This window comes from Adelges cooleyi, unplaced genomic scaffold (genome assembly GCF_023614345.1).
Source record: "Adelges cooleyi isolate 19-005CV unplaced genomic scaffold, UGA_ACOO_1.1 ACOO_flye_CR_arks_rails_tigmint_CR_PRNA_33, whole genome shotgun sequence".
NCBI lineage: Eukaryota > Metazoa > Arthropoda > Insecta > Hemiptera > Adelgidae > Adelges > Adelges cooleyi.
In genome coordinates, this window is record NW_026096002.1 from 639,556 (window position 1) to 651,749 (window position 12,194).

The 12,194-nt window shown below is 26.8% G+C and overlaps 1 protein-coding gene across 5 annotated transcripts in view; it reads right to left on the reverse strand.

Moving 5' to 3' along the window:
- Positions 1 to 450: 450 nt before the first annotated feature.
- LOC126840012 (uncharacterized) overlaps positions 451 to 12,194 on the reverse strand; it is a 160,604-nt gene continuing 148,860 nt past the window's right edge. For 4 of the 5 annotated variants that reach the window (XM_050575497.1, XM_050575496.1, XM_050575495.1 and 1 more), the window contains exons 2-12: positions 3,447 to 3,510; positions 3,341 to 3,370; positions 3,188 to 3,250; positions 3,000 to 3,068; positions 2,608 to 2,637; positions 2,364 to 2,393; positions 2,252 to 2,275; positions 2,038 to 2,088; positions 1,688 to 1,717; positions 1,269 to 1,355; positions 451 to 960 (exon numbers count right to left, since the gene is read on the reverse strand). In XM_050575497.1, coding sequence (XP_050431454.1) covers positions 686 to 960; positions 1,269 to 1,355; positions 1,688 to 1,717; positions 2,038 to 2,088; positions 2,252 to 2,275; positions 2,364 to 2,393; positions 2,608 to 2,637; positions 3,000 to 3,068; positions 3,188 to 3,250; positions 3,341 to 3,370; positions 3,447 to 3,504 — 747 coding nt within the window. In that variant the 5' untranslated portion in view covers positions 3,505 to 3,510 and the 3' untranslated portion in view covers positions 451 to 685. Of the gene's footprint in view, positions 961 to 1,268; positions 1,356 to 1,687; positions 1,718 to 2,037; positions 2,089 to 2,251; positions 2,276 to 2,363; positions 2,394 to 2,607; positions 2,638 to 2,999; positions 3,069 to 3,187; positions 3,251 to 3,340; positions 3,371 to 3,446; positions 3,511 to 5,230; positions 5,311 to 12,194 lie in introns of those variants that run through there. The other variant, XM_050575493.1, reaches the window with a different exon arrangement.

Here is a 12,194-nt window from a genome sequence, read left to right on the forward strand (position 1 = left end):
TTTAGAACACAATAATGCGTTGGGAAAATAGTTTGAAATCGACATTCTTTTTGATTTAATATATTATGTAGAATTAGTTTTCGTACCCTGCATTGTTCTTATTTCAATGCTATATTTAAGGTCAATCTAATACCATTGTGGTTGACCAGCCAGGATTTCCATAACTGGCTTTTTATACATAATATATACTAGACTGTTTTATTTAGTCACTCATCATTCGAGCTCCGTTTAGGTTATGTTACCTCTAACATCAACTCTCTATACGATAACCATTAAGATGAAATATCTAATAGAAATATAAACGATGAACCTGTCACCCAAATTTGCACAATTATTAAATAAAGGTAGAAATATAAGGAAAGCATTTAGAAGCAGTAATAAATAGTTGGAATAGATTAGATGAAAAAATACAACTTTACTTATTCATTAATTATTAATTTTATTGGTAGACATGATATGACATAAATAGACATATAAAATTACGTACTTACTGTACAAAAAAATGAATTATATGAAATATGTTATTGAAAAAATCCAAAGACAGTCGTTTTCCCGTCAGCTTAAATATATGTATAATATTTTTAAAATTCTGATTTTATAGTGTATATAGTGATAATAATAAGATAAACTATAATATATTATGTAAAGAACAGAATACAGATGCCAGTGTTTTTCAGACATTTGGTTAGGTTGTGGGTTGAGCTTGTGGACGTCCACGTTGTATTTGTGCCTCGAGTGATTCTTGTAATTGGCCATTTCTGTCTATTTGTGACCATATGCCACCGATTTTCCTGTACATCCTTTGGGTAAAATCACAACTTGTTAAGGTACATGTACCGCTAGTTAAGTCAATGTTAACTTCGTTTATGTAATCTGTTGGATATTGTGCACTCGAGTACAATCCAAGCAAACGACAATTGGCTAATAAAGAGGCACCATCTTCTACATCCTGTGCAGATCCTAATAAAAATTTGAAAAATATCTTTTTTAATTTGCTAATATTAGATTACTAGTTACTACTTATCATTATGGTACAGAAAACCACTATTTTATTTGTTAATACGAAGTCATAAAAGAATAATACAATAAGCATGGTGTCGTATTGAACAGCCATGATATTTGTACTACATGAAAGTACGTGTTAGTAGTTATAATTTATTTAGTTAATTGTAAAAATTAAATTTAGTTGTATCATATTGTTCACATTAAAAATAAATAAATTATATTTATAGAGTTCAAAGATCATACAACTCCATAATAATATTTACCTAATAAACGACGACTGATTATATTTTTTAAAGACCAAGATACCAATTCTCTTCTTTTGTCTGCAAGGTTTTTCAATGTTTTCCGAACTATGACAATAGTTATTAAAAGACCGTGTTGCGGAGAAATAATTAAGATAAATAATATATTATTCGCTATGTGTGATACAACTAATTTTTTGTACAAACACATGTTATTGTTGAACCTCAACAAATGTACTCTTTCTATACTTCAAATCCCATAGAATTTAATACACATTACACACTGTAGTCTCACTTTCTCTCCCTCTCTCCTCAACAAAAATTTGAATTTATTACAATTGTTTTTGACATAAAAAATTAAAAATAAAATTTAGCAAAGATCAACTCTAAAACAAGCCTTAAAAGCTATATTTTATGAATATCAAACAAATTGTAATTACCAGCAATATAATTTCCTGTCATATCAACTCCTGTAACAAACACATCAAACATCAAATTATTATACAGTTAATAAGCCCCGGATTATATATTTTATACATAAAATTCACTCTATAACTTAGGTTAATTAAATCAATATTAATTAATGCAAAATATTATTGTATAAATGTAAATTTATATCTTATAACGATTTTTAAATAAACGGTTTAAATTTTAATTCAAATGATTCTTAAAAGCTTAAACATATATACAGCTTTATGACTTCAATTTTTCTTTTAGTTTTTCATTAAAACTAAAAAAATATGTAACTATTTTTTTTTAAATTAAAAAATACATTCTTTTTCATATTTACCTACGAAAGTAACTAAGTCTTGAAGCATTTTATCGAAGAAACTATTGCCTTCTAAAATTTAAAACAAAATACACTTTAATGTACCCATATATATTTTATAATTGAAACCGATATATCATTTTGGTATTTGTCAATAGGTACATATTATTATTCTCAAAGTAATTATTGTATATAATAAATATAATAAATATTATAAATAAAAAAAGGCTTTTACTATGAAGTGGATGAGGTGGAGGTTCTGAAATTAAAACAAAAATCTTGTGTGCATAAAGAATATCAAAAAACTGTTTGGAAACGCTTCCATAAAGTGCAATGAAAATTATTACCTGTTATTCTCATAAGAATTTTCCTTTGGTCTGAAATTAACCACACAAAAATTAATGCTATTGCATTTAGTTTTCTATTCTATTATAACAGGAAGATTAATTTTAAGGAAGAAAAAGCATGTGTGCTAGTAATTTGGAAGAAGTATGCTCAACTGTATATTCAATACGACGAGAGTCTCTTTGGAGAATTCAATAGGAATGAAATATTGGAAATAATTTTATAAAGTTTAACAAAATCTATTACCCGGTACAACCATCAAAAAACAAATTTTGCCTGAAATTAACAATAAATAAATACAAAATATTAAATTGAATTTGCTGTAATAAATTATTAGTTATTACATTATATTTGTATAAATTATAAGACGAAAGTCAAAGTAGAAAAAAACTATATCACATAGACTAGTTGATGTATTTTAGGCGATGAGAATAAAATATATTAATTAGACGAGGTTGATAGAGCTAACATCAGTATTTTTTTGTAAAGTTTCTATTCAAATTTCGCTGAGAAATATAATAAATATAACACTAATTAGTTGAATAAAGTAAATAGGAGATAAAGTTTTTATATTATTTTCAAGTATTTTTTTCTACTCTTGTCTTAATGTTTTTTATTATTATTATAACTATGATTACAGAAATCTTGGTAGTTAAGGACATTATTGACATCATCAATCATTGTCTCAATTAGATGCTCCAATCCATCTAGAATAAACAAATGAAGATTTTTGCTATATTCAAATATTACAATTAAATCAAATTAGGTAAGACAAAGCTTTTATATACATATATATTAGTATGTTATTTAAAATATAATATCTTACTTGCTCCAGATCTACCTCCTACAGTTAAATCATTCTTAAGATAAGCACGTCTGATGCCTTCATCTGTGATACATAATTTAAAAAATATGTATGAAAACAGTGAATTTTAAAAACTTTTAAAACATTTTTTTTTAAATTAAAAATGTTACTGACTTGTAAGGTGCACAAGTTCCATATAAAGACCTGTAAAAAAGTGTAATATTGATTTTTTCAAATTTTAACTATCTTAAGTTAATAACTGTAAAAATAAAATAACTACCATAATCTGCTAAAACGTCCACAAAGAATAAAGATATTAATAAACAGAAGAGTTTCATTTTTATCTGCGAATAATAATACATTTTTATATTAGTCACAGTTATGAGATGTTCAGAGATGAGAAGGTTATAGTTTTGCGAGGTTGTTTTAATATTATAAATTTATACATATATATGTATAAACATTTTTCTACTTAACCCACAAAATTTCCTAGACCGCTAACTGATTTTTTGTATAGGCGATAGAAATCAAACTCGAAAGGTTGATTATTTGGCCAAAAATACAGTAATTTTACTATACCAAGGATTGTCGAAAATAAAAATAAGTCTGTTGGCTATTTAAATTGCATAGTATAAAACTTAGGTTACACTATTCAAAAATAAATTAGGTAAATGTATTCAGCTAAATGTTGTTATTAAAGGTAGATTTTATATCCCCTTAATTTCCAAGCATCTAAAATTGACTACACATAATGGTTCTTAGTCAACCCATGAGGATTTAAAGCGAAACTATTAGAGAGTTAATAGTGGAAAGAAGATAACATTATAGAGAGAATGTCAAATCCGTTTTAAAAAAAATATCCTTATAAGTATAGTTATTACCATTATAAAAAATATAAATATATATTTTCAAATAATAGACATTGATGTACTGAAATGATGACATTTTATAAATGGTTTTCTTAATAGCTCAGAGAAGTAGCTTCTTAATAATGAAGTAAAAATAAAATTAAAAAAAAAATGTCGTCCAAGTAAAAAAAAGGATACTCAGCAAAATGAATTAGATTTTATGTGTAGAAAATTAATTTTAGCGTTTTGTTTTAAAATCGTCAATGCTAAAAAATTAAAAACATGCAAAAAAATGTTTTCATAATTTTAACTTAATTTTTAAAGGGAATATTAGAGTTTTTTTTTTTGAACATTGACTTTTTCTTCACTTAAGACTAATTTTTTTTTAAGATGAACAAAAAATCAAAATACACGGATGGTGAGAACCTATTTTTATATAATATTTATATTAGATTTAAAATGTGTATACAAGTATCAAACAATCAATAAATTAGAAATGCCTTTTAGATAACCAAATAAGAAAATAGATTTTTCTTACATTTTAGCATTAAAATGGTTTTTATATTAAATATAGGCATTTATTTTCTAGACCGCAGCTACGCTTTTATAAATATAGAAATCATTATTTGAAAATTTCTGTAATCCGATTTGATTTTTTTTTTGTGGTTTTATAATCAATTTTTTTTCAATAAAACTGACTAATATTTTTCTTGAACACTAAGTCAAAGTAAAAAAAATTGTTTTTTATTTTGAAATTGTATTTTTAACGATTAAAAAAAATTAAAAATTAAATTGTACACGTATATGAATTTAGTTCTCTACAAAGTTATTTTTTTCATTTTTGTACTGCTCAAACTTTTTGAGTTATGATTGAAAATCTAAATCATTTTACTGAATGTTTCTTCTTTGACTTGGTACGGACGAATAATTTTTTTAAATTTCTATTAATCTTGGTTGTGTATGTGTAAGAGATCTACTTTTGTGAGGTATTATGAAAACGATTTTAAAAACTGCCTTTTTTAAATACACAACCTTAAGTACACTTCAAGCGGAATAACGAAAAAAACCAAAAACAATTATAGAATTCTCTCCAAAAAGTGGATTGTGTAAAACAATGATTAACAATGGATAAATAAATAATTTGAAATAAAAAATCCTTATTACTGTTTTTAACACTATATAATTAAACACTTTAGAGTTTAATAGAAATACTTACTTAAATTGTGGAGTTGGTAAGAGGTTCTTGGACAACAATCGACTTGTTCAGCTTTTGAAACTAAATGCACTGATTGCGACTTATGGATGGGCTTTTATATCCAAACATTTTTTGGCAGTGTAAATAATATTTTGTTCATTTATTTAAACAGCATGTTCATTTTTTTTTTGTGATTTATCGTGTACATACGTTACTTAGAAAGCGGAGTTTATATTATTTTATTCTACACATTACTCCAAAATAAAAAAAAAAATTTATTATTCGTCGGAATAGTTTTTTTTTTTTTTTTAATTTTACTATGGTTTTACAAAAACTGTTTTAACGGTTACAAATATTGAAATTTGAAACAACTCTAAGGGTATTGAAATACTAAAACTCGAATAACGAAAATTATACAACGATGTGTTATAATTAATTAGAATTATCTAATCATTTTCTGCAATAATTTATAACAAAGTGCTTAATGCTCATTATAATTAATCTAGAACAAAGGACAGACTTTTAAGTTGTTAAACGATCTCGAATTAATTGATTTGGCGGCTTTCGGTTTAGTTAAAGGTTAGGATCACAAAACTGTGTAAAGTTAGAATTTTAATCAACCTCAGCAAGTTTACTACCTTGATTGTAAATAATAATCAACATTTACAATTTACAGCATTATATTTGTCTACAAATTGTGAATAATAACAATATGTCCTTTTTCTACTAGCCCTGACTCCATTTTGCTACTTTATGTTTTAGTTTAAAATTGTTAAGACTTGAACGCCAAAACAGTTTACGAAATTGCCATAATTTTGGATTATAATGTGCATTGGTGCATTTTTAGATAAAATGCATGTACAATAATTAAACAAAGATTTTAAATTAAATGAACAAATTAATTTAAATTTTCTTTAAAAGCAAATAACAGATAAAGTAAAATTAATAAGAAGTATCTACATTTTCAATATATATATGCACGTTAAGAAAATAATATTACCGTTGAACCCGATCGGTAAGGTTTTAAGGTAAATCATTTTTTTTTTACATTAAATTATTTTTCATTGATAAAAGCATGAACATTTTCAATGACAAAGTCTGGTATGAGCTGTTCAGTTTAATTTTTTGTCTATCTGCAATAATATTAAGTATAAAAAGCCAGCACAATTGGGTCAGGTACACATTTTTATTTTTAGAAACAACTGTTTCACGGGCGACGAGTAATTATACACATATGTACACCAAGAAAACAGTATTTTACAAGATGGATATTTCAAAAGGCGGTTTGATTCTTTGTAATACAAGCAAAACAGTATCATTCTAAAAAATTCATCCCCTCTTTCATATTCGGGAAAAATAACCTAAAAATGTACTTATTGTATATCTTAATCTTACGATGTATTTTGTTTTAGGAAATAGTCAAACTGTTTTCAAATTCCTATGTTAAACATTTAAAGTATAGTAGATAGTACCGATCTTAGCAAACCCCAAAAATATTAAAAACCTTTTATTCCGGAAGGTTTTTGTTTACTTTTTAGTTTTAACGGGCATATATGATGTCACTGGTAATATTATACGCAGTATGTAAATATGTTGCACTTCGTGTAATATTTATTTGTTACTTCATTTCGCTGTTGAACTATACGTGTTCGGCTATACAAAAATTAAAGTAAGAGAGACGTATTTTGGCACAAGTGCGTATCCTCGCACGCGTTTTACATTATTTACATCAACCTTGCTATTTTTATATGCACATCAAAACGACCGAGATACTATTAAAATAAGTATGTTAAAAGTAGTTAAGTTCCAGTTTTATTTAATTTGCTAATATTAGCTTACTACTTACAACTTTTCATTATGGTGTAAGACACAGCTATTTTATTGGTTAATACGAAGTGATAAAAAAATAATACAATAATCATGGTGTCCGTATTGTACAGCCATGTTATTTGTATTACAATTGTGAACAATTTTATTCGGTTGTATTCTTGATAACATTAACCATAAATAATATATAAATAACGTTCAATAACCATACAACTCCATAATAATATTTACCTAATACACGACGTCTGATTATACTTTTTAAAGCTGGTAAAACATATTCCCTTCTCTTGTGTGCAGCGGTTTTCAATGTTCCTAAAGCTATAAAAATAATTATTAAATTACCGTGTTGCCAATCTATATATATAAAAATAAATTTCTGTTTGTCTGTTTATTCTTTATGCATTAGTAAACCATTCATCTGATCACCATGAAACTTTGGGAAGTTGTTGAGTACACTCCCGCAAACCTAATTGGCATAGTACTTTTCGAAAATTTCACCCGTAGGGATGACCTCAAACACGAACTTTGTACTTAAAATACAAAATGTAAATAAATTAAATGTTTGCAATCATAATAACGCAACGGGAATTATTTTACTCAGCCCTGGCAGACTAAATCTCGAACAACACCGGGTCCGGACAGCTCGTAAATAATAAAAATAAGTAACATTTTAGTCGCTGTTTATACATAATTATTGCATTACATTTCAAAGAATCGCGATACGATTATCTTTTTTACAACAACTTATTAGAGTTGAAACAAATGTACTTTTTCTATACTGGAAATCCCCAAAAATGTATTAAAAAATAACACTGTAGTCACACACACTCTCTCTCTCTCTCTTTCTCTCTCTCCACAACAAAAAAGTTTAGTTCATTAAAATAATTTTTTGACATAAAACATTAAATAAATAAAATGATACAAATATCGATATCCGAGCATAAAGGGATCGGGGCAAAGTGGAGACGGTGAGGTCACAGGTTTATAGGAATTTTTAAATCTGAAAGTGATTAAATCACTTTCGAAAAAACGCTTTGATGCAAATCAGTAGTTAGTATTTTCAAGACAGTACAGACAAAATCAAGCACAGTGTAAGCCAGCAAAGTTAAAATATATTAAATTGAGGTGCTGTATTTACAAATAAGCATCAAAACGTTTATTTGAAAGTGATTTTATCCGAGATGACTAGTATAGTAGAGTATAGGCATTATGGAATCAAAGCAATGAGAGGATGGAGAGGTCACAGGTCTTTAGGAATTATTATAAATAAGTGATAAAATTCAATGAAATCACTTTCAAATAAACGCTTTGATGCTTATTTGTCAATACAGCACCTCAATTTAATACTTCCTAACAATAAGTCCTTTTTTAAGGAAAACTGTGTATTTCGCAGATGTTAAATTAAAAAAAAAAAAAACATCAAACCATGCCAATATTTTTACGGATACTATTTAGAGTGGTCCCAGTAAGTTTTTAAAAGTACTTTTATCACATTCAGTCAGCTCTGTCCAACTAAAGTCCCGGCCCCGATTGTAATGGCTTTTTCCTATGTGAATAACCGTCGATAGCCATACTTACGGTTAGGTTACTATTTGTTTTACGGACTATTAAAGGCAGAAGTTTCAAAGTTAATAACATATCTATATGTGCAAACCGTAAGTGAAGAGTATATTATTTGGTTCGATAAATTTTTAAGTTTTGACAATTTGCTATGACCATCGAATTTTCAACGTTAAAAGGTGTGCGCAAAAAAAAAATGAGAAATTCAAACATTGACAATTTTATATATTGTTTTGTCGTTAGATCGACGTATTTTTCTGCTTAAAATTTATGATCATATTTTATCGATGGCAAAAAAACTGTACTAAAACATTCTCATGTGTGCACAAGTGCCGAAATTGTTTGTTTTTCGATTTATGTATAACCTTAGCATTTTCAGTACAAAAAGTTTTATCAAAAAAATTGCACGTGGAAAAATCTGAAATTTTGACAACCCCCCTGCCCTAGGGAGAAATTCTCAACGTTTTTAAAATTGTTTGGCGCAATTTGAAGATTTAAGAACTGAAAATTTGTCTAAAGATTTGTCTAACAAACACCATATAACATGTGTAGAAGAAAAATATCGATACTTAAGCCTTACAAGTGTATTTTAAATATTACATTTACTTTTTAATTTTGTAAATCTATTTTATATTAAGTCATTTATCCAACCTTCGTAATTTGATAAATTGTGGATAATTAGAGACACGTGTACAGACAAACATTACAATCACAATAACACAAAGATTTCTAGTAATTCCAATGATATATTATCTGCAAAACTCATTATGAAAATACTACAATATAAACAACGTACATAGAAGTGATTATATTATGAAGAAATCGGACAAAATTATTTTAAGTGGTCAAAAAGTTTTTGTTCCATCAACAAAAGCTAATTTTTCCTCGAAACTACTGATGTGTGGTGCTCTCTCCTGGAATATACCTTAACAATCACTGATGACTTAAAAAAAAATAAAACTATAAATATTGAAAAACTAAAGGGTTACATTCTTTATTAAGATTCTATAGACTAATTAAATTAACTATACTAAAATAACTAGATACGAGTTTGACAATCAGGTATTTAAATTATTTTTAAGATTTAAAAACGAAAAACAGTCTAGTATGCATTTTTGTCAACTTTAGTAGTTATAAATGATTTAAGATAGATTTCCCACTGTAACTAGATATTTACTAATTTCTGATATTTGACCTACAACATTTAATTTGTTGCCTTTGAAAAAACATAAAACAAATTAGCAGACAGATGCGGACATTTTTTTTAAATTTGTTTAAGGAGATACTTAATTAGTCATTGGTTAATATAATTTTGCCCGACAAGGCATGACAGATTAAAAAAAAAATTAGCCTTTATTCCCAAAATATAATGTGAATTATAACGCCAATATATATGTAAAATAATGTTTTTCAACTCTTTAATTTAGCTAGTAAGATAATACAAAATCGTATAGATATAAAGAATATACTTTCCTTTTCCATGTCTAAGAGGTTGCAATGTAAAAATTTGTTAAAACAAAAAATAAAGGAAATGCTAAAGTTTAAAAAATATCATACAGCGCAAAGAACAAAATAATTCGATTCCAATGACTAAGTTTTGACTTCATATATGAGAAGGGGAAAAGTGTGAAACGGTTTTTATCGATGCAGTTTGTTAAACCTAACAGATTTAATTATTAGCAAGCAATTAACATACAATAAAAACAAACTTTTCGAGAATCATTATTAATTTTGCAATTTTGACATATGTTTTTTACATAGGGCTACCGATAAACATTGACAGACGGATCCGTTTGAAAACCACGTGTGTACATTAGTCCTATGGCCTTTGTAAATTTCAAAATCTCTTTTGTTCCAATGTCTTTGATTTCATAATTTCCAGTAAAAGGTTTTCCAAAGATTATTTGCCTTGGGTTAGCCAGAGATAGTTACAATCACACCTGAGACGGTGTGACCTGTTCTCCTCTTCTCCACATTTCCCGTATAATAGTGATTCTGTAATCCCCATAGTGTGTAAATGTTTGAATAAGTGTCCTGTTTATAGTCCAACTAGCAAGATCATTTGGTTATATATATATAAATATATAAGATTGTGTTATCTATTTCGTATTTTTGTGTTATTTAAAATGGTTTATGTTTTGTGATAGGAGTGCCTTTTTTTAAAAAAGAATATCAATTTTTTTTAAACTTACATGTTTACTGCTATTGTTCATTTTTGCCAAAATAGTCTATTAGATTATTTAGATATAGTGTCACTTAAATGACATGTCCCCGAAAAAATATCCACAATATGTCTTGAAAATTACCTTGGAAAAACGATTAGAATTTTGCTTAGAGTATTTTCGTTTTAAGAAAAGCTAGAGTGTAATAAGCATTGTACATTTTAGATTCCAAGTAGAGCATAGGAGGTACTTAATTTCATTGATGCGATTTTTCCATCTTAATTAGAAATTAGCTAACCAACAGAGTGTTTGAAAATTTCACGAAGCTTACAAATTCGAAATTTTACCTGAAAAGGTATTGCTGTTAAAATAATAAATTTTTACATTATAACAAGTGACTAGTTACAAAACAAAATATCACTGGTTTTGTCCACGGGTTTGAACAGCGGATTGTTTGCTGTGATTGAGTAATAATACTTAAAAGTAACACAATAAATACTAACGAAAAATAAGAGCAAAATAGTTTATTTATCTATTATTATGTATTTAATTAAAATTTTTTTTTTTGGCGATTAAAAAAAAAATATACAAATAAAATTGTACACGTATATGAATTTAGTTCCCTACAAATTTTATTTTTTGAGTTATGATGGAAAATCTAAATCATTTCGCTGAATGTTGCTTCTTTGACTTGGTGCGACCAGAATATTTTTATAAAATTTTTTTTTTATCTTGGTTTTATATGCAATGGGGACTTTAGTGATTTATTATAAAAACTTACTTTTTGCACTACACTTCCTTTAGTACACTTCAAGACATATAACGAAAATAACTAAAATTGTCACCAAAATGTGGATTGTGTGAAACGATGATTAGGAATCGATAAAAAAAATAACTAAAAATAAATTTTCCCAATTACTGTTTTTTAACACTATAACTTTTGACTCATTACTCATTAGGCTCGTGCATTTTTAGTTTTACCGTAGTATCAACTCTGAGAGTTTAATATAATTACTTACTTGAATTGTAGAGTTGGTAAGAGGTTCTTGGACAGCAGTCAACTTGATCAGCTTTTGAAACAAAATGTACTACCTGCGACTTATAGGTTGTCTTTTACTTCGACCGAAAAATCACAATGCAAATTTTTTAATGCACTGTAGATATTATGTTTGTTAATTTACACAACTAGTTCATTTTTTTTTTGTGATTTATCGTGCACATACATTATTTAGCAAGCGGAATTTAGACTATGATTTTCTATGCAAAACACTTTTTTTTTAAAATTTTATTATGGTTTTACAAAAACTGTTTCAACTTTAACGATACTAAAATAATAAAATTCGAAAAATGTACATTATATTATGTTGTGTTATAATTAATTAAAATTAACTAACCAGAAAAGCATGTAAAAAACTTTTTAAAAAACATGCTTTTCT